Here is a 25,465-nt window from a genome sequence, read left to right as displayed (position 1 = left end):
TCAACCGGCCGCCCGGGCGCGTGTTAAGCCTCGCCTATCTTCGATGTTTTTCATAACGTGAACTGAATGAGTTCACGTTATGAAAAACATCGCCATGCCACCTTTCCACCTCCAAACTAAGACGAATAGACTTAGCGGAAAATATCAACGAATTGATCTCAACACGATCTCGCGATTGGTGATAACTTCGATGTGTCGTGGTCGAAAATTGATTCGATCATGCTAGATTAAATGTGAGTTTTCCTAGCAGTCGTACTTTTTCAGCTGTACACCCTCAAACGAAAAGCAAGATCACGCGCTATAACGACGCAAAACCTACACGGGCGTGTTCATGTTTCAATTGAGTAAAATAGGGTATAGTTTTATGTATTCTGACCATATCTTTATGAGACATGGCTCAGGGGCAGACCCAGGATTTCGTCAAGGGCGGGGGGGGGGGGGCAATGCAACGTTGTCGGGCCCCCTGGAGTTTGGGGCCTCCCTCGAAAAAATGTCCTTAAATTTCCTATAATGTTCCTATCTTATATTCCTATATAAATCATTATCCTTTTTAGGGCATTTAAATAGAAATATACTTAACAAATTGACATGATGTGATTTTGAGCCCAAGTGTTTGGGAACAGCAGTCAAAATATACTTCAGTTAGCTGCTGACAATCATCAAAACCAAGCATGGAATTGATTCCTAGCTTGTTCAGTTCCTAAGCTCCTGTTCAGAACGTGGTGCACTAGTATAATCAATATCACACATTCAATAGGTAATGACAATGACAGCATACGACGTCGGTGGCATGTGAAACTATGTTCGGCAATTGCGCGAAACAAAATCATCGGCGCATATTCGACCGCTGCTCTGAGGCGAAGGCACCGAAGCCAATGGGGACGAAACCTGAGCGATGGTGGGTGCCACAGGAGGCCAACAAAGTGGCTCCTGTCAACAAGTATGGGGTCCGCAGAGCAAGCAAAAGAACCCAAGACCAACGTGGTGGGCCCATGAACGACCGGTGGTGCCTCGGCAGGCTGACAGTGTAGAGTATCAGTGTAGAGTAAGTACCCAAGACCCAATGTAGAGGGCTCCCGAATGGTCGAGTGTGCCCGAGCAGGTTAATAGATAAGGCTCCCAAAAAGAGCGTAGGGTCCTCCGTTCAATTAGGAAGCATTCAGGACCCGAGGAACCCCGAGAGATCCAGTGCGTCAGAGCAGGTTAACATGTAGGGCTCCCGTCAAGAGCGTAGGGCCCTCCATTCAAATAGGAAGTACCCAAAACCCAATAAAGAGCGCCCCCAAACGATCGAATGTGCCCGAGCAGGTTAATAAATAGGACTCCCAACAATAGCGTAGAGCCCTCCATTTAAATGGAAAGGACCGAAGACCTTTTGTGAATGGCCCCAGAATGATAGAATGCGCCCGAGCAGCTTATCAGAAGTGCTCGATAAGAACGTAGTGCCCTCCATTCAAATAAGAAGTACCCAAAACCCCGTGCGGAGGACCACCCGAAAGATGGAGTACACCCGAGCAGATTATCAGGTGGCCCAGACAGGAGTGTAGGGCCATAAATTCAAACACATGACCCAATGCGCACGGCCCACGAATGATTTAGTGTGGACGAAGCGGCGAACGGATAGGGTCCCCGGCAAGTACGTAGGGCCCTCCATTCAAATAGGAAGTGCCCATGACACCATGTGGAGGGCACCCGGATGTTCGAGTGTACCTGAGCAGGATGACAGATGGGGCCCCGGCAAGAGCGTACGGCCTTCCGTTCAAATATGAAACACCCACAACACGCCGTACAGGGTCCCGAATAATCGAGTGTACCCAAAGCAGGTTAACAGATCGGGCCCCCTAAAAGCGCGGAGGGCCCTCTATTCAAAAATGAAGTACCCAAACCACGTGTAGAGATCCCCCCACCATCGAATGGGCCCGAGTATCTTATCAGAAGGTGCTCCGACAGGAGCGTAAGGCATTCAAATAAGAAGTGTCCGAAACCCGGTGCGGAGGGCTCCCGAAAGGTGGAGTGTACCCGAACAGGTTATCAGATGATCCCGATAGGAGCAGGAAGTCCTAAATTCAACAACTGGAACCAATGTGCGTCCCCCCCCCCCATCAATCCAGTGTGGCCGAGGAAGCAAACGAAGGGGCCCCGACAGATGCGTAGGGCCCCACTCAAATAGCACGCGCCCAAGGCTCAATGTAGAGGGCCCCCGCACGATTGAATGTGCCCGAGCAGATTATCAGAGAGCAGCCCCCAAAAGCGCAGGCCCCCTTTTAAGAAAAAAGTACCCAAGACTCGGTGAGAAGGGTCCCTGAACGACCGGTGTGCCCAAGCAAGCCATCAAATTGGCCCCCGACAAGAGTGCAGGGCCCCAAGCAAGTGACAGAGGATTGGAAGCACCCTGGACCAATGAAGAGGGCCCATGAGCATATCGCAAGTGCGTCGGTAGGTTAACTGAGACCCACGTAAAGGGCCCCTAGCAACCGAGAACATCCCGGAATGTTCAGATTTGGGACCTCGGCTATAGCCCACAGAGCCTTTCTGGCGAATGAAAAAACACGTGCAAGGTCCCGTGATTGACAAGAGTGCCCCGGCACGTTAGCAGGAAGGGCCCCAACAACAGCGCAGGGCCCCCGGAGCAAGTGCAAAAAAATAAAGGACAACGTGGAATGCTCCTTAACCATCGAAATTATTTTGCAAGTGGGCACAAAGGTCTCCCAAAAACAGCATGTGGCCCCTAGACAGTGCAGTAAGGTTTAAAAATCCCAGTCCACAGCTTTTCCAATCATTGAATATTTGTTTGACTTATCACAGGCCTTTCACTTTCACTTACAGCTGTTCTTGATCGTCTTGAAGTCCAGAAATATTCAGTTTTGTTGGTTAGGTGAGGTGAGGTGAGGTGAGGTGAGGTGAGGTGAGGTGAGGTGAGGTGAGGTGAGGTAAGTTAGGTTAGGTTAGGTTAGGTTAGGTTAGGTTAGGTTAAGCTAAGCTTAGGTTCTGGTCTATTCTCAGGTTAGGTTAGGTTAGGTTAGGTTATGTTAGGTTAGGTTAGGTTAGGTGAGGTGAGGTTAGGTTAGGTTAGGTCAGGTTAGCTTGGCTTAGCTTAGCTTAGGTTCTGGTCTATTCTCAGTTAGGTTAGGTTAGGTTAGGTTAGGTTAGGTTAGGTTAGGTTAGGTTAGGTTAGGTTAGGTTAGATTTGGTTAGGTTAGGTTAGGTTAGGCTAGTTGAGGATATGTTCTGGGCTATTCTGGCCTGTGTGTTTCATAAATGTACCTAAACTCGATAAGAAACGATTTTGGTTGCTTCATTATTGTTACCTTGGTCCCGTCCATGTTTTATGGTTCTTGATAAGCAGAAATATTGTGCTTTCGCAACAACGCAGAAACGGCGCTTGGGAGTCGAGGCGGTGCGGTGCGGTGCGTGCGGCGCTCGGGAGCTCGCCATCGTATTTATTAAAATTCGAGGGTAGGAGCATGATTCTATCTGTTTTGAAATTATTTACGATATGTTCCGCATTAAACACGACGAATGGTTTACCTTGGTCCCGTACATTTTGTAGAGTTCTTGGTAAGCAGAAATATTGTATTTACGCAACGGCAACGCAGAAATGGCGTTGGGGAGTCCAGGCCAGGAGGGTGTCATGCGCATCGTTTAACACTATCAAAAAGTGGCAACATCGAGCGTGCACAAGAAAAGAGGTAATTTGGAAGCAAAGCATGCATGACGTCAAGTATACCATATTTGATGGCGTCAGTGGCACGAAGGCCCCTTAGTCAGCTGACTGCCGCACAGCCCATTAGTTTGAATGGTGTGTTTTGGTGGCGTGCGGCTGGCGGTTCCCGGTTAGAGTATGGATGAACAGTCCACGGTTTTGTCATGCAAATACTATCCTGGAAGGAGATTGAATCTTGAGACAGTTTGATCTCATCAGAATTTTTATATTTTTCCGTGTGGTACACATATTTAGGGGCTAGACGTCATGCGGCGTTTGTAACGTATCGTGTATCGCGGTTGCTGGACCTTTCGTAACCGCTGGGTGCCATCAGTTGCCATGACTACGCCTTGTCTGAGGGGTTTCATGTGCAATTAGTTCTGAACGATCGGTAGCATTTATAATGCTCGACCTGTAGAATGTTTTATTATTCATTGGTGTGCATGCTTTTCAGCATACATACATTACCAAATAGGGGCTTTTACTTTCATTGTACTTTTACTGGTGTTGGATGAACACGGAAGTCCCCCACCTGATTTGCTGTATGGTTCTTTAGAATATTGTACTTGACTCTTTGTGTGCATGTTATTGTTACCTCATTTTGGGGTATCTTTCCACAAATTTCTGGAGTGTGAAGTATCACATTTCCTTGTATCATGTTTCCCATGCACTATAATGTGTTCTGACTGCCCAAACTTTGCATTGCTGCTTAATTTTTGCAGCAATTTTTGTGCTATTCATGGTATGTTTGGTGTGACATTGTTTTTGCCATTTGGCACTCACACTATCAGATGTACTGACCTTGAACACCACTTGCAATCATCTCCCTTTTTTACAGTGTACAACAATCCAAATGAACTGAAGATGCCTTCTTGTGCTGTGGGTGGCTGTGATTCCAAAATTTATCCAAGTCCCTCTGATATTTCTTTTCATCATTTTCCTGTGCATAAAGCGTGTAAACAAGTCAGGTTTCTAAATGTGGACAGGGCAACAAATTAAATCTTAAAACAGCAAGAATTTGCTCGAAGCACTTTGAGACAAGACATGTTGATGCTGGCTATGCCATGTATAACAAACTTGTTGGAGGCGCCAAGAAAAGGTGTTTGACACATGATGCCGTGCCCTCATTAAAGCTGCCTGGCCACTTAGCAGGCTGGTAAGATGTATGAAAGATTCTGTTGGTAAGGGTAGCAATGTTATGATTGTAACATGTTTGAAGTGACAAGAAACAATAGCATTTTAGGCTCATTTTGTTTCATATTGGTGGTTGTGGTGGTCCTTATGTTGGGCATGTTGTATTAAGGTGCTATGTCTTCCCCAGAAATGGAACAAAGGTTATCTTAGCCTGCTACAATGAATAATGTATTGTGACATGAATATGATGGCATCTGAATAGTGACAATGTATGTATGCTGAAAAAATTCAGAATTTAGTCATGCTGTACATTTTGCAGAGGGTTTGACTCTGCTGGAAGAATTTCGGAAAGTGCTCATGCCGGTTTTCATGGATGCCACAGTACTGTCACTATGTGGTGTTTACAGCTTGTAGGCCTTGTTTTTGTGCATGGTTGGTATTGTCTTCCTTTATTTGTATTGTATGATACTTTCTTTTGTGTTGTATGTCTCCTAGAAATGTTGCCCCTGCACTGCACAAAAATTGGGAGGCTGTAACTTGATTTGTGTTAGAAGAAAGGTGCTTCTCCACTCTGCACACATGCATACAAAGATGATGCTTTATTTTCTCCACCTAAGATTTCCTTAGAGCTAACCTCACATGCTCTTGTTTTTTGCTTTGTTTAGATTGTTCTTCGAAGGGCTTGTAAGGTATTTGAAAGGATCCCAGGATAAAATTTTGGTTTTCCAGGTGCATCAATTTTTGACTGATAAAACGAACTAGACACTGATGTTTAAACACCACAATAATATATCGTATGCTTGTTTCAGCCCCATTGCTGGTGCCCGGCGTCGTCACGCCAGGGCCGAGCGGCGCGTGGCTGTCGTCACCCAGCTGCAGGCGGTCGCCGCTACGACCAGCGGTCCCGCGGCTGCCGGTTGTGCGACTACAGCTATCGGCCTCGCAGATGGACCTGATAGCTCCGCGACTGGACGTGATGGCCCCGCGGCTGGTAGCCTGGTTGGTGGACCTGGCGGACCCGCGGCTGTCGCCCTCGCGGCTGTGGCTGGACTCAGTGACCCTGCGGCTGGCGACCCCGCGGCTGTGGCTGGACTCAGTGACTCCGCGGCTGGCACCCCCGTGGCTAGCGCCCCCGGGGCTGGCGACCCCGCGGCTGGCGCCCCCTCGGCTGGCGGCCCCGCGGCTGGCGCCCCCTCGGCTGGCGGCCCCGCGGCTGGCGACCCCCGCGGCTGGCGCCCCTGCGGCTGGCGGCCCCGCGGCTGGCGACCCTGCGGCTGGCGCCCCCGCGGCTGGCGACCCTGCGGCTGGCGCCCCCCGCGGCTGGCGCCCCCGCGGCTGGCGGCCCCCGCGGCTGGCGACCCCGCGGCTGGCGCCCCCGCGGCTGGCGGTCACGCGGCTGGCGGCCACGCGGCTGGCATCGCCGAGGGTACGGCTGGACTTGGTGGCCCCTTGACTGATGACCAGTTAGCTGGACCTGGTTGCACTGCAGCTGGATCTGGTGACCCCGCGGCTGGATCTGGTGGCCCCGCGGCCATCGACCCCGCGGCTGCGACCGGAGGCCTCGCAAGCACCGCTACGATCCTGACCAGGTGCGTATACTTTTATTATTATATATTATATTATGTTATATTATATATATATATATATATATATATATTATAATATATATTACCGCGGTCCTATGTAGTACTGTCGCTTGCACGACGACTCACAGCATTTTGGGCCGTTAAAACCTAGCCCTCGATGTGTCCTAGCAGCGAAAGAAATTAACATATCCTGCTATATACGGGATCATGGGCCATATGCTTCATTACAAACAGGTAATCCTGCGTTTAGATGTTCAGAAGTCAACACGCAGAGGACAGGTGTATGTACTGGTACTGTTAGAAATATGTTGGTTCGCTATCTTTCTTCTCAGCTTGTGTGGTGGTTGGACTCACCGCTTGTGAACGTTTCAAGAATGGGAGGTGATGAAGCAGAGTTCTATGGGGTGGTTCTAAGCCGTGTCTTATGTGTTGTCGTATAGTACCATTCCACCTCTTTTAAAAGGTGTCGTGTACAGGCCACCTTGATATCGTGGGTTGAAGGGCGACGCTTCAGACTGGGACGCACTACGTACGCCGGCTTATCTCGCTGAAGGGGACGTAATTTGTACGGTCCCTGCAGTGCGATAGGTTGGGGGCTGTTAGTGCCTACTCGGCTATATCGCACAGCGTGACATCTTCTGGCATGTCATACAGCTATTCCCTCCTTGCTCCAACAAGTCCACTTCCTCAGGTCCTCATTCCTACTTCCCTCCGACATTGTCCAAGATAAAACACCCCTTGAACTGATCGCCGACCTGAGTGCGGAGCTGGCAGTGATGCGTGCGAAGCAAAGACAGAAAGACGTGCTCCTGCAGAGGATGCAGAAACAACTGACCCAGCTTAAATCCAAGCGAAAAGCGAGGCTAAGAAAACACCGCGGGGAGAAACGAGACCTTCGGAACCGGCACGCTGCACTGCAAGCTGCTTTCGCTCGGGGAAGTGACCTCAATTCCTGTGGATTTTTTAGCGACGCGCAACGTCGCGCCTTGGTGACGGGCAAGCGCGTGCAGTGGTCAGACCGTGACGTCGGTATGGCCCTCGGTCTGAGAGTGCTGTCTCGTCGCAGCTTTTTATACGTCCGGGACACCATGGGGGTGCCGCTGCCATCCTTCAGCACTCTGTCCCGCTGGGCACGCCACTTCTCCATGGAGCCAGGCCTGATCCAGCCGGCGATGTGGGTGCTAGAAGCCACTGCTGCTGCGCTAGATGGCAATGACCGGCTCTGCGTCATTTCATTTGACGAGATGAGCCTAGACAGCAGGGTCTGCTACGACCAGGCGCGTGATGCGATAATGGAAGCTTCCAAGTTGCAGCTCATCATGGTTCGCGGTCTGGCTAGCCCGTGGAAGCAACCAATTTGCTACGACTTCGACCGCGCCATGACCGCTGACACCCTGCTCGCCATCATCACCCGACTCGAATCCATTGGTCTGCGCGTGATGGCTGCCGTGAGCGACATGGCCTCAACCAATGAACGTGTCTGGGCGGAGCTGGGAGTGACCCACGCATTCTACACGGATGACCACAGGACTTGGTTCACCAACCCGGTTGACCCAGAAAGGTATAACACGGGACATATTACAACCCAAACTTCTACGATTTTATGCGGGACAAGATACATCAAATATGACACAATGTCATAATGTGCTTATCACGATGAAGGATAAACAATTCAGTGACATGGCCAAGGCCTGTCAATGACTATTGCTTTAATAAGAGTCTGGCTGGCAGTGACTTTGAACCAGCAATCAATGCGGTAAGATTGTCAGCACTCTCGTGTCATGTATATATATATATATATATATATATATATATATATATATATATATGCATATGTTCAGGCTGAAATGTATTGCACATGTCAGAGCCTAATAATTTGAAGTCAAATGTTGATGCCATGCCTGCATAATTGATCAGTCGAGCTTGGTAAAAAAGCGGAGAAATGGGGCACTATAAGATCACCGCTATGCACCAACAATGAAGGGTGGCCCTGAAATATTGCATGGGTTGCCACATAGGCGCGTCTGGGTTTTCGCCGATGCCCCTCACCTGCTGAAGCTGGTGCGGACGCACATCTTGGACGGAGGTCTTCAGCTGCCGGGCGGTGCTCAGCTGGACGCCCAGGTGTTCGAAGAAGTGTGGGATCTCGACCACCCCGCCATGGACCGACCCGGCCATCTCGTCGATTACAAGCTGTGCCCGAAACTGACGCGCATGCACCTTGATGTAAGTGTTTGGAAGATGATTGATTGCCTGGCATGTCATAACTTCTGTAATTATGACAAAGTTTAGTTATATGTATTCTTTAACACCTCATGCACCGTCCGCTAGGACTTTCACAGACGGTAGTTTTCAGAAAAAAACAACAACACTAATTCAGCGTTGCGAGCATTGCGGACCCCTTGAGTAAACATTTCCTGACGTTCACGTTGAAGTGTTTGGCCATTAAAACCACTTAACATTAACATAACGCACCGGATAATGACAGGCTTGTGACCATGACATTGTCTGACATACGGGTAATGTAGGGGCTAGACTGCGCGTCTGGGAAACCATACACACGGGGTGCGACTCCTCTGTGCTCAGCCGTCCTGCCAGGGTGAGAGGCAAGCGATGCATAAAAGCCTTAGAAGGCAAGTGCGTGGTAAATATGTACGTTCTCTTGCTCAGTGGTCCGTTCAACTGACTTCAATGCGCATCAAAATGAATTTAAACTTACCCAAAGCACTTTTGGCAATCCAAAAGGTCACGCAACTTTTCGAGCTAAAACAAAGACTGTTGCTGGAAAAATCCGGTAGGTGCCTGATTGACGAGTTGTTATGGATATTCTAGGGTCGTGGCCAGACCAGCCAGCGTGGGCAGCTCGCGTCCCAGCTCCTGTCGGAGCATTGCGCTGCCGCACTGGAGCTGAAAGTCCCAAGCCGTCTCAGCGAGGCAGCGGCAATACGGACTTTTGACCGGTGGTTTGATGTGAGTAATAGTAATGGGCCATCAAATGTAAAGCCGGAAAGGCGCGCCCTTGGTGTGGACCCCGAGGTGGAGGAGCTGCAGCGCCGCGCCATCGACGACGCCGCGCGGTTAGCGCGAGCCATATCAAAAGTTCGGCCGCGCCTCGAACACGGGCTGCTGGGAAAAAGGCATAGGACTTCCGGCCGGAAGTTACCGTTTCAAGACGGAATTCTCAGAAACTGCGCGTCTCTGACCGGCCTCCTCTCCGACGTTCGACAGCTCGGTCTGCGTTACGTCATGACGGCACACCTCAACCAAGACCTGGTCGAGAATTGCTTCTCACAGCTCAGGGCGATGTGTGGGTCGAACACGCACCCCAACGCTGTTGAAGCCCAGACCCGCCTTCGAATTCTGCTGATGGCTCCACGGCCAATCATCGCGGCCAACAGCAGATCCCTGTCCCTGCCATCTGAGATGGAGCAAGAACCCAACGAAACGGGGTCGCAATATCTGACCAGCAAGCCTGACCGCGCGCCGTCGTACGCATCACGCCATGCGCCGCCCCTGTCTGACCTGACGCCGCTCGAGAATCACCGGAGCCCAAGGAAAGAGATCATCGTCCGACCCGCATTCGTCACAAACGAGGCCATGCACGGACTGCCGGGAGTCTTGCAGCCGGAGGGGGAAATGGTCGCAGCAAAAGATGCAGAGGACTTCGACATCGTTTTCGAGGAAGTGGCGCAGCGGCCATCACTGCCCAATCTGACTTCTGACGATGAAGACCATGCGAATGGAGGCGGATGCACGGCCAGTGCGGGTTCGGCAGCCCGTCCAGCGCTACCTGGTGAGGAGGCCGTAGCCTTTTTAGCAGGGTTTGTTGCTGCGAAATGCCGCGTCTTCAACCCAACTATGGGTACGAAAACTCAGGATGCCGCGCCCGTCAAGCTCGCCCAAGTACCCTCAGCCTGGATTTGCGCTCTCAGTCGCGGACACCTAACTGTGCCCAGTGTTGAGTGGTATCAGACGGTAGAAGAGCTGAACCCAGTGGTGTCCGAAATCATGGGTCCCCGATATCGCAGTGGTCCCGGGGTTAATGCCTACATCCGCGCCAAGATCAGGGAGAAGAGACCAGATATCGACGACCGGGTCGTGAAGAAATATGTCAGCGCCATGGTTTGGTTTCGGATCAGGAACCTGAACGAGCGCAAGGTGGCCGAGGCAGCCGAACGCCGGTCAGCTCGACAGGTCCGGCAGCACACTCGCTAACATGAATAAGCTGTCGCGAGGATCCTGTGAACCTGCCAGTGCTGTACCTGTGCCATGTACCTGCCTCCACCTCCACTTGGCATACAGGTCATCAGCTCCAAATACACCAGCAGGAACAGGTACAGTGCATTGGAACAGTGCCTATTGGAACAGAACAGCGTACAGTGCCTGATGACACCACTAGACTGGAAGGGGTCCAAATGTAAGAAGCTGCTTGTCAATCTCACACATCCTGATGACTGCAGTACTACATACTCATGGGGAACAACAAGTTTGGTACTATTATCATAGAATCAAAAATGTCTGGTGAAGTAAATTTCATCTAAGTTTCAGAATCTGAGTGCACATTTCAACACATCTTTGCTATTATCATAGGATCAAAAATGTCTGGTGAGGCAAATGTTGCCTAAATTCCAGAATCTGAATGCATGTGTCAACAACTTTTATAATGGTACCATTTTCACACAATATCACAATCACATCATTGTTCACACTTCCACACAACGTCTCATCGATGGTCTCACTGGGCAGTTCAATCTATGATCCCCTACACAAAATTTGCATCCTAATGCTGGCTGAGCTTGTGCATTTATGACAGCCTCCTTTACAGTTCTGGGACATTTGCAGGACATCCGCATGGCCTTTGCAACACAAAATCACAATAAGCACATGAGAACACAGTGTATTGTCATTTTAAGCACAAATTCTTGACAGTTTTTCAAAACAAAGTGATGTTCAACATGGCTCACCACTTCATTGAGCAGCCAAGCAGTTTCAGTGACAACAGAACACTATGTGTTATGCATCTTTTCTTCTCACCTCCAGGGACATTGATCTATAGTAGAAAACTGTATGGGAATTTTTCAGTTTAAGTGACACACACAATTTTTGCTAACATTTTGTTACATGGATTTATTCTGTCTTGACTCACATTCATGAATGCAGAGTTGCTTATAACACATCAGGAGTTAAGTGATCAAAAAAACATGGCAGGGGGTGTTGGGGGCATTTGAAGAAACTGAGAGCCATTGTTGCAGTGATGCACAGGCCAGAAAAAAAAAACATTTTGAGTGATTACCTAGAACACTGCAAAGCAAAGATTTAGGTGGCAACACACCATATTGATTACTTATCTGTCTGAGTGCTAGCAATGATTGCAATATATGCAAACATAAATGTACACATGAACAAAAATATGGCAGCCATGGAGCACAAAAACACAGCTGACTGTAGCATTATGAGGCTTATATCATAGGATTTTACCATACTTACCTTACTGTATTTACATCATTGTGATATTAAGGGTGGGAGCTATTAAAAATCAATAATGCAACTGTTCATATAATCATACCTACAGACAGAGCAAATTCGGTGTACGTGTACTTTCCTACCTAACGTTAGAAAGAATCATTGCACACCATTCGTCGTGTTTAAGGCGGCACATATCGTAAATAATCTCAAAACAGGTAGAATCATGCTCCTACCTTCGAATTTCAATAACTCCGATGGCGGGCTCCCGAGCGCCGCGCGCACCGCGCCGTCTGGACTCCCCAGCGCCGTTTCTGCGGTGCCGTTGCGTAAATACAATATTTCTGCTTACCAAGAACTCTACAAAATGTACGGGACCAAGGTAAGCCGTTCGTCGTGTTTAATGCGGAACATATCGTAAATAACTTCAAAACAGATAGAATCATGCTCCTACCCTCGAATTTTAATAAATACGATAGCGAGCTCCCGAGCGCAGCACGCACCGCACCACACCGCCTCGACTTCCAAGCGCCGTTTCTCCGTTGTTGCGAAAGCACAATATTTCTGCTTTTCAAGAACCATAAAACATGTACGGGACCAAGGTAGCAATAATAAAGCAACCAAAATCGTTTCTTATCGAGTTTAGGTACATTTATGAAACACGCAGGCCAGAATAGTCCAGAACATATCCTAAACTAGCCTAGCCTAGCCTAACCTAACCTAACCTAACCTAACCTAACCTAACCTAACCTAACCTAACCTAACCTAACCTAACCTAACCTAACCTAACCTAACCTAACCTAACCAAACCTAACCTGAGAATAGACAGAACCTAAGCTTAGCTAAGCTAACCTACCCTACCCTAACCTAACCTAACTAACCTAACTTAACCTAACCTAGCCTAACCTTACCTAACCTAACCTAACCTCCCCACCCTATATCCCCTTCAACCCAGCATCCCATTGCCATCCATGCTCCATGCCATATATAGGTGCCATATAGTGAGCTTTTATTTAGCTGCCATGTTCTCATTTTGCTTTACATTCCCCACCCAATCCCCCTGCAACCCATGGTCCCGTTGGCGTCGAGGATCAAATTGCATGGATTCTTGTTACCTTGTCCCGGTACATTTTTGTGGTTCTTGATGCTGTTTGATGCGCAGTAATGTTGTGACCCGAGCAGCAATGGCGCCGGTGTTGCGGGTGCTGTGTGTGTGCGGCGCTCGGGAGCTCGCCATCGTAATTATAAAAGAAATTGAAGCTAAAATCATTAATCTACCTGTTTTGTAATTATCTGCGATATGTCCTGCCTTAAACACGACGAATGGTTTACTTTGGTCCCGTACATTTTGTACAGTTCTTGGTAAGCAGAAATATTGTATTTACGCAACGGCAACGCAGAAACGGCGCTGGGGAGTCCAGGCGGCGCGGTGCACGCGGCGCTCGGGGGCCCGCCATCGAAGTTATTGAAATTCGAAGGTAGGAGCATGATTCTACCTGTTTTGAGATTATTTACGATATGTCCTGCCTTAAACACGACGAATGGTGTACAATGATTTTTTCTAACGTTAGGTAGGAAAGTACACCCTGACCGCAAATTCTGCAAGTTGAGCTGTTCAACTTTGCCACCAGGCACGAAAGGCAGACAACCCTGATGCCAATCCTGAGGCTCTCTAACGGCAAGCCAGCCTTGGACAAGCCTGGTTATGGAATGCAATACACCACAAACGCCGCACGACATATAACCCCGTGCTATATCACCATAAATGCAAAAACCGTACACTCTAATGAGGCTAAACTGTTCTAGGACTCAGTGTTCATTCCAGAAATGTGTGTGAATAGCGAAATGATGGATAATTGCTTCTCAATCCAACGGGGAACTGCCAGCCGCACGCCACCAAAACACACTCACCATTCAAACTAATGGGTTGTGTTACGGTCAGCTGACTAACTGAGAGGCCTCCGTGCCACTGACGTCATCAAATATGGTATACTTGACGTCAGTGCAGGCTCTGCTTCCAAACTACCTCTTTTCTCACGCAAGCTCGATGTTGCCATTTTTTCGGACCGGACGGTTCTACCTCGTTAGATAGCCTTGGTCCAGGCGGTGCGGTGCGCGCGGCGCTCGGGAGCCCGCCATCAAAGGTATTGAAATTGGAAGGTAGGAGCATGATTCTACCTGTTTTGAGATTATTTACGATATGTGCCGCCTTAAACACGACGAATGGTGTGCAATGATTTTTTCTAACGTTAGGTAGGAAAGTACACCTACACCGAAATTTAATTCACCAAATCTGAACTTAAGAAAATACATAGTGTGCCATATGTGTCTGAAGTCAATGGAAGTTCCCCTTTCTCTAACGAGTTACTCTGCACTTCTTTGGGTGGGATTTTATGCAGCTGTACTGCAGGATAGGGTAGTGCCTCACTTGTGTAATGTTCTGGCACTGGTGCATTGCCACTGGCTAATGCCCCAAGGATGTATGGGCTGGGAGCCTGAAATGGAGGAAAGACCATTGCTTTGATTTTGAGGTAAGCAGGGCTGTCCAGAACCTTAAATCACTGTCAGGGTACAAGCTGTGCCTGTAGTTGGGCAGGCTTTTACATAGTTTTCTGTTTAGTGGTGTATTAATATTTTTTGTTTTGATGTGTCAGATGTCATGGAAATTGAGCATACCAAATATTTTTTTCTTCAGTTTTTAGTTTTCCTGTAAGGAGTAATCACTTATGGTGGAAAAATTGTCTTTTAAGTGCAAAGAAATCCCCAAACAACTGAAATACTACCAGTTCCAGACCACCTTCTTAATCATGATGCTATGGACTAAATCCTGGCATAATTTGAGTGCCAGTGCTACATATTTGTGTCCTTCCATGCCCCAGCTAAGACAAAGGCTGCAGTCTTATCTCGATATGTGCATAGCATTGTCCTTTATTACAGTGTGATGAGAAATCTGACAAAAGTCAATATATCAGATAAATTGGGTGGTGTGCTTACGCTGTATTTAACCTAGCAGCTGGTAACTCTCATCAGCAATTGTATTGTCATAAGGATAACTTTGATCATAATGGGACATTAGTATGCCTGGCCTGCAGCATCACAAGTGTTTACCCCTGGTTGCAGACCGTCGCTGGTCGCCATGCTGCTGGAGGTCGTGCTGCTTTTGCTGATGTCGGTGGCCGTGCTGTACGAGTGGAGCCCGCGTTTCCGCTACAACCTGCGCTTCATGGTGATGTACGGCGGAGCACTGCTGGTGGGTATCTGCGTGGCGCCGCTGGGCCTGCTGCGACCATGCGACGCGCGCAACTCGCTGCTCTTCACGCGGCCGCTGCGGCTGGTCGGCCTGCTGCTCGGCATCCGCTGGCAAGTGCGTGGCGCGCAGCACCTCCAGCCCGACCGCGCCTGCATCGTCGTCGCCAACCACCAGAGCGCCGTCGACGTTCTGGGCATGGTGGAGTTGTGGCCGCGTCTGGGGCGCGTCGTCACCGTCATGAAGAAGGAAATCTGGTTGGGCTTGCCATTCGCGCTGGCTTGCTGGCTCTGTGGCCAGCTCTTCATCGACCGGTCGAACGCGACGCGCGCGCGCGCTTCGTTGGAGCGCGCTGCCCAGCGCATGCTGGATGAGCGGCTGGCTGTCTGGTTCTACCCGGAGGGCACGCGCAACCGCAGCGGCACGGGCCTGCTGCCGTTCAAGAAGGGCGCCTTCCACATGGCGGTGCGCGCGCAAGTGCCGGTGGTGCCGGTGGTGTTCGGCCCGTACCGCGCATTCCTCGAGCCGGCGCGCTGTCACTTCGAGCCGGGCCTGGCGGTGGCGCAGGTGCTGGACCCGATCCCGACCGAGGGGCTGGGCGTCGACGACGTACCTCAGCTGCTGGAACGGGTGCAGGGCCGCATGGCTGAGGCTTACTGCCAGCTATCGGAGGAGCTAGATGCGACAAAGGCAACCTAGGAAGTGGGGCATGGGAACGCGCGAACCCGGCGCCTCGGGGGCATTGACGTTAGGACGGCGTAGTCTCGTATTTATTTCGGTTTCCTGCTCGGCGTGGTGTGTGTGTATGATAAGTTCAGTGTCATAGATGCTTACAAGCGCTCTTCATGTAAGCTGGACGATGTGCGGATGTGGTATATTTCTAAACCTTCGTGATGCTATTTTTGGATCCCGAGAGCCACGCACATGCTTCGTCGAAAGAATGTCAAAACTCGAGCGAAAAATTCAAGCGCGTAAACTGCGCTAGTCGGTCCGCCTGGGCTCAACCTTTGCGTAAGGTCCTTTGGATTGTGACCATTGCGGCGCTGTGCTCTGGTAAGAGTAGTCAGCACGTAGACAGTATTGTATCCCTGTATTCCTCAGCAGTGCTAAAGTATTGAGGCATTATCTTTCGTACTTGCCAGGTATGGGTAACCTGTTTGGGTTTGGCTCTATGGAAGGTGGGTGTTTTAGCTTGTGTTGAGGTGGAAGGAGCGGGTTGCGGCTGCCTTTTGATAGGCAGTTGGGGAAGATATGTAAGCAAGAGATTATTTCCTAGGTATCGTGCTGGCGGTGGGCGTATTACAACATAGCAAGTTTCCTAGTCATGGTGGGCGCATTTTCGTGCAATGTTGTGTAGAAGTTACGTTTTGCACCGACCAATGCAGCATTCTCAAGAGTTTTTATTTCTCTTGTGCTCCATTGCTCATTTGCGGAACGTTTTGAGACGCATATGTTTGCGCAGAAGGTGACCATCTTGTTTATATGCTGTATGACCAGCTGCATTTCTGTGCGCTGCCATGGTGGTGTCATAAACGTGGTTTATTATCTGGGGCTTTAAGTACAGGAATGAGATGGAAATCGGAGTGCCACTAAACAGGATACGACGAGGGATGGTCTCCGCCCAGCCTCTAGAACCTTTTGTGAACCGAGGAGCTGAGCATCGAAGACTGAGACTAGCACGGTGCACCTGTTCATTCAGGTGCGCTGCATATTGTGGCTGCTACACCTGACCAGATTCAGCGGATCTTGCTGTTCACTACCAAAAAAGCATCGAGCGTGGAAGGTGACATACCAATAAGCAGCTTAAAACCCGGCCTGGATGCCATCAGCCAAACCTCCTTTAGCGCCGTCTGGGAAGCCGAGACCATAAGCGCTCTGTGGTCGCGCAGGTCGAAGCGCCCGAAAGCCTTTCCAAAATGACGCTGAAGCCATGCCCACTACATCGGCGCACGTCAGCAGCATGTAATTCAAGGCCCATCACGGTGGTTCCAGTCCCGTCAAACTTGGGTGAAGCTCGTTCACCAGCAGCCCGCGTCTGACCGGAAGCACCAATGCGTTTTTGGTACTGACCAGCATGGGTTAATGAGTCATCACCATATCGGTGCCGTCGTTTTAACTGTTACATATGGCATCTTGCAAGGACTGACCAATCCAAGGTAATGCTTGTCATCCGTATGGATCTAAGCCGCTGTGTCTGTGTTGTTTTGTGATGTACCATTGCACCCTTTTACGAAGATCCCGTAGGTCCAATTCTCCACGGGATGACTGCCTGCCCTGGTGCCTGTGTGCCTGGCGGCGCTGTAGCTACGGTCTCACCGGTGCGCCGAGCTCGTTCGCCTGGCTACTCAACATCGTGCTGGACAGATTGGCACCGAAGGAATGTCTGGCATGCTGCGACGACATCGTTGTCCACGGCGACTCGGTCCAGTCAGGTCCTGCAGCGCCTGGAGAGAGTGCCCAAGCGTTCCAGCAGCGCAGGTCTCATTCTAAACTCGGCGGAAGGCCAGCTGCTCCGATCAGTGGTGACGCACCGGGGTCACCGAGTCTCAAAAGACGGCATCGGTCCCGATCCAGAAAAGGTACAGAGAGCGGTGGACTGGCCAGTGCCCAGATCCAAAAAGGAGCTGTTTAGCCTCCTGGGATTGGCTGGCTACTTTCGTCGCTACATGGCCAGCTTCGCTGAGGTTGCTGCACTGACAGCCACTGATGCAACTGACAAAAACACGTGCCATTTCACTAGCCACCGGGGCTGAAACAGCATTCATCAAGCTGAAGGACCTGCTGACCCCAGCACCAGTGGTGGCTCTGCCTCAATTTGAAGACGACGCAGCGCCCTTCATCCTGGAAACGGGCGCATTCGACCGCGGGGTGGGGATAGGGGCTTACCTTCTACAGGTGCAACACGGACGAGGAAGGAAGATAGCCTTCCGCAAGCACTACCTTCGCAAATCGTCACTTCCTGTTGGAACGGAAGTCTGTGTGGCGAACCGGCCACAGTAGCCCACGATGGCTGCTACTCACTTCAGGGTTTCCTAGGGGGTGTTCGCCCGGTGGCTAGAAATACTGAACAATTTCCAGTTTACTGTGGTCTATCACCCCGGTCTAGTCCACGACGATGCCGACGACATGTCACCGCCGACCCGAGAGGTCGTCTGCCAGGCGGCCCAGTCCCTCCCGGAAATGTCGTTTTCTCGTGACGGCGAAGCGGCCGTGAATACCGCCCGCCCCGGTGGCTCAGTTGGTTAAAGCGCCTGCCTTCCGACCCACCCACCCGTGGCGCGGTGGGCTCGTGTCGCTTTATGGCGCCCGCTATTTGCCCTTGACAGGCATAGCCTGCGGCCGGTGGCAGCGGTCGCACTGAAGGTCAGTTGGACTTCAGAGGGCAGGACGGACCGTGCCGAGCATTGCGACACGTAAGCTTTCGCCACCAAATTGTGCCGTTGACACTAGAATTACGCGATCGGGTGGTAAGAATCAGAGCTCACACAACGAACACTGCTTAGCTCTGATCCCAGAAATCCATCCATTCAAAGGCTTCGGATAAAATCTTTTAAAAAATGCAGTTGACACCTGCATTCACGACCCTGTCGCCACCGCCACAAGGAAACGTGCATGCCCCGCTCCGTCTCAAAGACGGGTACCCTCGGTGTGCGCGAGCCCGCCGCTGCCGTCCCGGCCCCAGCCGTAAGTCAAACGCGTTTCACTACCAGGCGGGTGATGCGGTGTACCTGTTCCGGAAGGCGCCCGCCCGAGGACGAGTATGACAAGCTCGCTCGGCCCTGGAAACCTGCGGTGGTGACTCGTCCAAATGGGTAGGCAAGTTACCGCATCCAAGCTGCGCGACAGCAGGCACAGGAAACTGGTGGTCCACTACAATCGGTTGAAGCCGCGTAACGGTGACACTGCAGAGCAACAGTTGCCATCGGCAACACCGACACACCGGACTGCGCCGGCCGCGGCGCCGCATCAGTCAAACGGCTCAGTCGCAGCGCCAGGTGCCAACTCAGTTACACCAGCACTGACCGTACCAATGTCCACACAGGCGGACCAACAGACAGTTGTACCGACTGAACCAGCAGCACAATTTTTGTGTCTGCGCGTGACGCAAGGGACTGACGTGGCTGGGGTGTCCGCCTGAAGAGCTGAAGGCCGCCAATCTCGCTCCAGCCCAAGCCGCGACAGCGAATTAGCCGGCAGAGGCCGAGGCCTGCGAATCCGACGCCATCCCAGGCCGCGGTTGAACCGCCAAACGAGCCGGCAACAGCAGCGATACCGACCCGTGACCTGTCCCGGCTCGCAGGTCACGCATCCCGCGGCCCACGTCACTACTGTCCCTCCGTTACCTGGCGTCAGCCAATGAATTACCACCAAGTCCGGGTCTCCACTCAAATGCGTCCAGGCCCTGGATCCCAGTGCCTGTGGAGCAACCGTCTTCGGACGGTCATTGCGAGCAGCGGAGCGCCCGACTCATATGACCTTCAGATCGATTGGCCGATGACTGTGATAACTGGGTACGTAATAATGATCCATAGTGTATTTGTATTGTTTGTGTCACCATGTTATTTAAGTAAGTTCAATGGCGTGGCGGATATCGTTTAAGGGTCTTTCCTACTGTGCACGTTAAGTTAGGCTCGTAGATACGTGGTTGTTATGCCTTGGATTTGTTCATTATGTAATGATTGAATGATTCGAACTATGAGGTCATTGTTCCTTTTAAGAAGAGTCAAGTGTAAGGTGTCAGAGCACACCTATGTGTTAGCCAGTGAATATGGTTTGGTGAGCGCCGTTAGATGCGCTCGCGTTCCGCTCCTGCCCCAGGCGCCCGTGCGAGAGATGCGGCCGTGGGGGCCGGGAAAGGAGGCCTTACCTGAGAGCCGGCGGCACGAGGACGGACGTGCCGGCGGGACGGACTGTGTGGGGTGTCATTTAACGAGTGTCAAATACAGAAGTCACTTGGGACGTACCGTGTGTGCAAGTGACCGGGAGATGAGGCACCAGAACAGCAGAACGTACGTTAGTGAGGCAGAGGCGGAGACACCGGAACGGTAGAATTTACAAATACAGGTGTCTGGGAAAAATTATTATGACCAAACCAAAAGATAACGACATTGAACTTTCCTTAGCAATGGTGCCGGGCTATCAGGTGTCAGAAAAGCACACTCGTGCGACTTTGGTTTCGTTCTTTTCGATCGAACACCACGCCAACGTATCACTCAATGTTGGCAAAAGGGCTCGCTGACTATTCTCTGGCCGGTTTAGAAATGAAAGTTTGGTCTGGAAGGCGATAAGACGATCGCAGTATTTCCAGGTCAGTTATCCCATTCTGGCCCCTACTCCACGTTTACTCTAAGCAGCGTTTCTTCAACGGACATTCCACTCCTGCTCCGGTGCAACCCGCCGCCGCATCGTCGGCCGGCCGGCCGTCGGTCGCCCGCCAGCTGGTGGTAGCCGGGTGCGAAGGTCCTCAGCCGACCTTTGCCAGAAAGCGCAGGTCGACGCTCGCGGGTAGGGACGGGGGGCGGGTGTGTGCGGGCGCGGTGGTCATCGGGCATGTGTGTAAATACCTACGTGTCAAGTATGTGTTTGCGGCATGTGGAACGGTGATGATAAAAGAATCACTGATTAATCACAGCAACATGTGGAGCATGGATATCAGGATGTTTGTGGATAAATTTCATTTTGCGATCCCAGTGGACCTGGACTGGACCTGACCCGGACCAGCAGTGCAGTACATGTCTCAAAGTATAAGATAATTGCCTGTGAAATGAAATAAAGCCTTTTTGGGGAATTCCAACATTAAAATTGTGAACCTTGCCTCAAACTTGATTTTAGTTACACCCTGTTTTTTACACCCTGCCCAGTGAGAGCATGTCCAATTCTTTAATATTGTATAAACTGGGGTAAAGGAAATTTTTCTTTGCAAGAACTGCTGGTGATGAAATATCTTAACAATATCTGTAGCTGATTTGTTACTATTCTCTGACTTTAAAAGGGGCATGTTTTGCTAAGCAGTTTGCAAAAACAGTGCCAGTACCTGTGTAGTGAGTTCTCACAGTTTTGACACACTGCTGCCATCAATTGAGTACATAGAGGGAAATTCTGTCTGCAAACAATGCTACTTTTCCATGAATTTCCTGTTTGCTGTAAGCACTTAAGCCAGGAGTGTAGTTTCTTATTTCAGTTTGGAAGGGCTTCAGCCCCCTCCCCCATGCCAACTTGAGCCTTGGCACTCCACTCCAACTTTGGGAATAAAGCTTATCTGGGAAGGAACCCTGTTGGTCATTTGGGGCTAGGTCAGGTCATTTTTCACTGCTCAGCCCCCCCCTCCCCCCCAGCTCATTTGGGAAACTGCCACTGGTTGCAGTATGGTTTTTGGGCCTGATAAATGGTTATAAGCATATTCTGCATATCATGCAGGGTAATGCAAATAAATGCAAAATGGCCAAAGTGCTGAAGTGTCAGAAGTGTATCAAGTAATGCTCATCAGTAGGACTGCAGTTTGAAGCATTTCACATTACCCAATGATATCCCTGCATCATTTTTGTACTGTTTTGCTCGGTTTCTGAACATAGGTATTTCAAATAAGCAAACAATGCCTTAATATTTCTGTTTCAGGAGTAAAACTTCTCAGCTATAATGTCCAATAAAGGGAAGCCCCAGTGTGAGAGAGGCAGAAATTGAGAAGTGTCGTGAAGAGGCAAATTGGAAGAGGGTCATTGATCCTGTGCCGAGCAGGGGAAACAGCGTAATCCCTCCACAGTCTGTCCAGAGCATGGTATGGCTCACATTATAGCCTTGAGTGGCTTAATTTTCCACTTGGATGGCTGCAACTAGGTTGCAGTATTCTGCCACAGGACTGTGGGCCTAGTTTCATGAAATGGCTCCATGGATATGCTCACTATCATATTGCACTCTGAAAGTTAACTAGGAAAAAAGGCAAATTTTCCTCAGCATTTATGTGCATGCCGTAATGAATTAGATCCATCAGCAAAGCTAATATATGCTTTGCATGCCTTCAGACTACTGCATGCTGCATAAACTTGCAAAGCTTGCATCAAGAGTGCCCAGGGGTCATTGATTCACTCCACAAGGCAAAGTCCAGGATGTGGTAGGTTACAGATGGGCATGCATGTCTGACCAGTCAGCATCTCACCACTGATATGTGGTTTGACTGATACAGCACTTTATGCACAGACTTGTCAAGTTGTGGCTTAAATGAGCTGGCTGCCTGCCGGAGTGCCGTGCATCAGTCAGAAGTTGTTTTGGTGCAGAGCCACTGGCCAATTTCCTGATCGCCGAGGCGCGCTGGAGTACTACCTGGAGGAGAACCCGCCGAGCGATGCCAACCAGGAGAAGGCTCGCCGCGAGCTGCGCGACGTGGAGCGGCTGCTGACAATGGCAGCCACCTCTGACTGCCCACAGAAGGTATGCATGAGCCACTGAAGGCGCAGTGATGTGCAGAAGGGGCAGATGACTCACATAGGGTGAAGGTATAGGTGGCAAACAGAGGGTAAACATGACTGCAGAGGACAGATGCGGTTTCTTGCCATCGCTGTGATCACCATGCGCCTAATCGCACCACCACGCGTCCTGGTGGGTTGTCACGCTGTCTGTAGGGTGTGAGCCAGGCGGGTGGATATTCAGGTGTCAGTGCTTGTAAGGATCTCCCTTCGGATAGCCGTGCACTCGCTCTCACCCGACTCGTGTTGAGGTACTCAAGCATGTCTTGACAGCATGAATTGTGGACGAAGCGAAGCGAATGATCCTTTTGCGGAGCATCATTGACTGCGTGCTGTTCGAAGTTCGAGGCATTATATGCCCCCTTTCCCCCTCTGCCACCTTATGCGCTGGCTCCGAGCCGCCGTATCATGTGTATAAATAAATAGCCAAATAGAACGCTGGCCGTTTGGTAAAGGCTGCGGCGAGCACAGCTGCTGCGGCAGTCACAAGCCACCCGCCTGAGGCGGCTGGCCCTGATGGCTCGCTACTGGGCCTGACGTGTGCGCCGCTGGCTCGCCCGCCCATGCGGTCTGTGACGCGACAGCGACGCGCTGGTCGGCAGATGGACATGATGATAGACGCCCACCTGCTGCTGGGCAAGGTGCACCACGCCATGGGCCTGCACGAGGACGCTCTGCTCGACCTGTCGCGCGCCGGCCTCGACACGCTCGCCAAGCGTCAGCTGCCCACCCGCAGTCTGCGCGTGGTCGCCGAGTCGTACGCCGTGAAGGGTGAGTTTGGGGAAGAGCCGGGGACCGAAGCCGTGCGCGGTCTGGGTCCGGCGCGGTTCCTGAGGGTGCGGCTTAGAGGACAACTGTCCGGTGTACAGGGCTCACCAGTGAATGTTGGTGCGCGCGAGCTTGCGATTGGTTGTACGAAACCTTGCTTTGCCTCAGCGTGTTTTCTAGCTTTTCGTTGTTGATTATTAGCATCCTTGTCATCATCTGTCTATTACAACTGCAGTTGTCTCTGCTTTCCAAGCTGTCATGCATGTATTTCTTTCGACGTCTTCTGCCTTTTTCCCGCGTGATTTAGTTCTATATTCAGTGCCCTGGCTCCGTTTGGGCTGTCGGGCGTCAGCCGTCGAATCAGGGCTCATAGCCCGCCCCGCCGCCCCTCGCCACGTGACCGTCTCGTCCGATGCGGGGCTGCTCCACATTACGTCACTACCATTACGACGGTCGCCGTCGTAATGGTAGTGACGATTGTGTGTGGTGGTGCCTGCCGTCGGCTTCGGCAGGAGCCTGTCACGCCGTTCGTCACGTTGGGCTGCGAACTCGTCCGAACGCGGGTCCTCGCCCTCGCGACGCCCTTGACCCCGTGCGTGGTGGGCGCCGCAGGCCTGTGCCTGGAGAAGGCGCCGCTGGCCAGCAGCAGCAAGTTCAAGGCGGCTGAGCGTGAGGAGGGCGTCATTGGCTCTTTCGAGCTGGCCAGCGACCTGGCCCTGCTCTACCTGCAGGAGGTCGACAAGAGCTCCAACATGCAGAGCACGTGGAGCGTGCACACAGCTGGTCAGTCCGCTGCGAACTCGCGTCTCCGCACATGCAGGCGTGAAGGGAACTGGAGCGGCGCGTGCATGGGACAACTCAGTCTAAAGGCCGCGCTTTTTAACCTGCGGATTCACAAGGTCATCGCAATTGGCACTTTTGAGCGGCGTCAGTCTGCGCTGGTCAGCTCGGGCTAAATGCCGCGTTGTTTTAAGCTGGGGATTGATAAGCCGCCACAGTCCCAACTTTTTGAGTGGCCTCAGTCCGCACTGGTTAACTTGGGCTAAATGCTGTGCTGATGTAACCTGTGGATAAATGAGCTCGCCACAGTCCGCACTTTTCGAGCAGCGTCAGTCCGCACTTTTCGAGTGGCGTCAGTCCGCTCTTTTCGTTTGATGGCGAGAGATATCAATTGCTTTCCTGGCCGGCGGCGATGGCGCCGGGACCTATTCTGAGTTGTATTTTAAATGTCACCGCCAGTGCATTGCTCCGTTCTGCATTGTCAGTCGCTTTCCAGCTATGTCATGTCTCGTGCGGTGCTGTTTCAGGCTCCTCCAGCTCGCCTCTACCGCCGCACCCGGAGAACCGGCTGGGCCTGATCCTGGAGACGGCGCTGCAGAAGGCTCCCATCCTCATCCTCAAGGCCAATCAGATGCCCCGGGCCATTCGGCGGTACAGGTGAGCGGCGCAGGGCTGGCGCGGGGCTCAGGCCGGCCCGCGGCGGCGGCGAGACGGCCTACGGGCTGCAAGCCGCCTGAGCTCGGGCTGGGTATGGACACCTGTCTCGCAGGTTGTGCAGATTCGTGCTGCAAGCGAGAGGCACCCGATGCTACTCAAACAGGATGCCATGCATTCAACACCGCCCGGGCACTTGTGATTATCTCGAGATGTGTGACGGAGCAGAGCTTACGGAGCAGCCAGATACACCAGACACCCCGTTCTCTGTGACATCAGCTTGACTTAAGACGTAGGGAGACCTTGCCCACGCCCGGTCTGACCCGCCCGACAGGATGATCCTGGGCGCGGTGGAGACGTCGGCCACGCAGGGCGTCCGACTGGCCATGGCCCGCCGGCTGGCCGAGATCCTGCTCAGGGGCGTCAGCGACAAGGCTTACGAGAAGCTGGAGGCGATCCTTGTCAGCGGTGAGTGAGAGCGGTGCTGACTGCGTGGCGCTCGGCACCAGACCGACACAGGCCGCAGTGTAGATAACGCTGCGTACTTTAGGAGTGTTTTGAGGCCCGCTGTAGTGCCCTAGTCTGCCTACTGGCAGTTTTTTTTTTTGTATTCTTGCATTAGTTTCTGGCGTGACGTGCTGGTCGTGTGCCACTCAATCTTGACAATTTC

At 51.5% G+C, this 25,465-nt stretch overlaps 2 protein-coding genes across 3 annotated transcripts; both read left to right on the top strand.

Annotated features, from left to right (window-relative positions):
• The first annotated feature begins 13,995 nt into the window (after positions 1–13,995).
• On the top strand, positions 13,996–16,346 carry LOC119107378 (1-acyl-sn-glycerol-3-phosphate acyltransferase alpha). Of its 2 annotated transcripts, none has more exons than XM_037230815.1 (2): positions 13,996–14,030; positions 15,007–16,346. In XM_037230815.1, the coding sequence occupies exon 2, from the start codon at positions 15,023–15,025 to the stop codon at positions 15,830–15,832; it is 810 nt and encodes a 269-aa protein (XP_037086710.1). In that variant the 5' UTR covers positions 13,996–14,030; positions 15,007–15,022; the 3' UTR covers positions 15,833–16,346. The 2 variants fall into 2 exon arrangements, with proteins under 2 accessions (XP_037086710.1, XP_037086717.1); XM_037230822.1 differs by having other exon boundaries at positions 14,017–14,046.
• LOC119100495 (tetratricopeptide repeat protein 7B-like) lies at positions 16,278–25,271 on the top strand. Its single transcript, XM_037223588.1, has 6 exons — positions 16,278–16,311; positions 22,434–22,558; positions 23,196–23,364; positions 23,974–24,144; positions 24,669–24,798; positions 25,130–25,271. The coding sequence occupies exons 1-6, from the start codon at positions 16,278–16,280 to the stop codon at positions 25,269–25,271; spliced, it is 771 nt and encodes a 256-aa protein (XP_037079483.1).
• The last annotated feature ends 194 nt before the right edge of the window (positions 25,272–25,465 follow it).

The sequence above is a fragment of the Pollicipes pollicipes genome, unplaced genomic scaffold, assembly GCF_011947565.3.
Source record: "Pollicipes pollicipes isolate AB1234 unplaced genomic scaffold, Ppol_2.1 Scaffold_2555;HRSCAF=2994_pilon_pilon_pilon, whole genome shotgun sequence".
Taxonomy (NCBI): domain Eukaryota; kingdom Metazoa; phylum Arthropoda; class Thecostraca; order Pollicipedomorpha; family Pollicipedidae; genus Pollicipes; species Pollicipes pollicipes.
This window is presented reverse-complemented; position numbering and strand designations above follow the sequence as displayed.

Coding starts and splice junctions, on each gene's coding strand:
- LOC119107378 (XM_037230815.1), top strand. CDS start 15,023: ATGCTGCTGGAGGTCGTGCTGCTTTTGCTGATGTCGGTGGCCGTGCTG.
- LOC119100495 (XM_037223588.1), top strand. CDS start 16,278: ATGGGTAACCTGTTTGGGTTTGGCTCTATGGAAG. Junction 22,559..23,195: donor CCTCTGACTGCCCACAGAAG/GTATGCATGAGC, acceptor GCTGGTCGGCAG/ATGGACATGATGATAGACGC. Junction 24,145..24,668: donor GTGGAGCGTGCACACAGCTG/GTCAGTCCGCTG, acceptor GTGCTGTTTCAG/GCTCCTCCAGCTCGCCTCTA.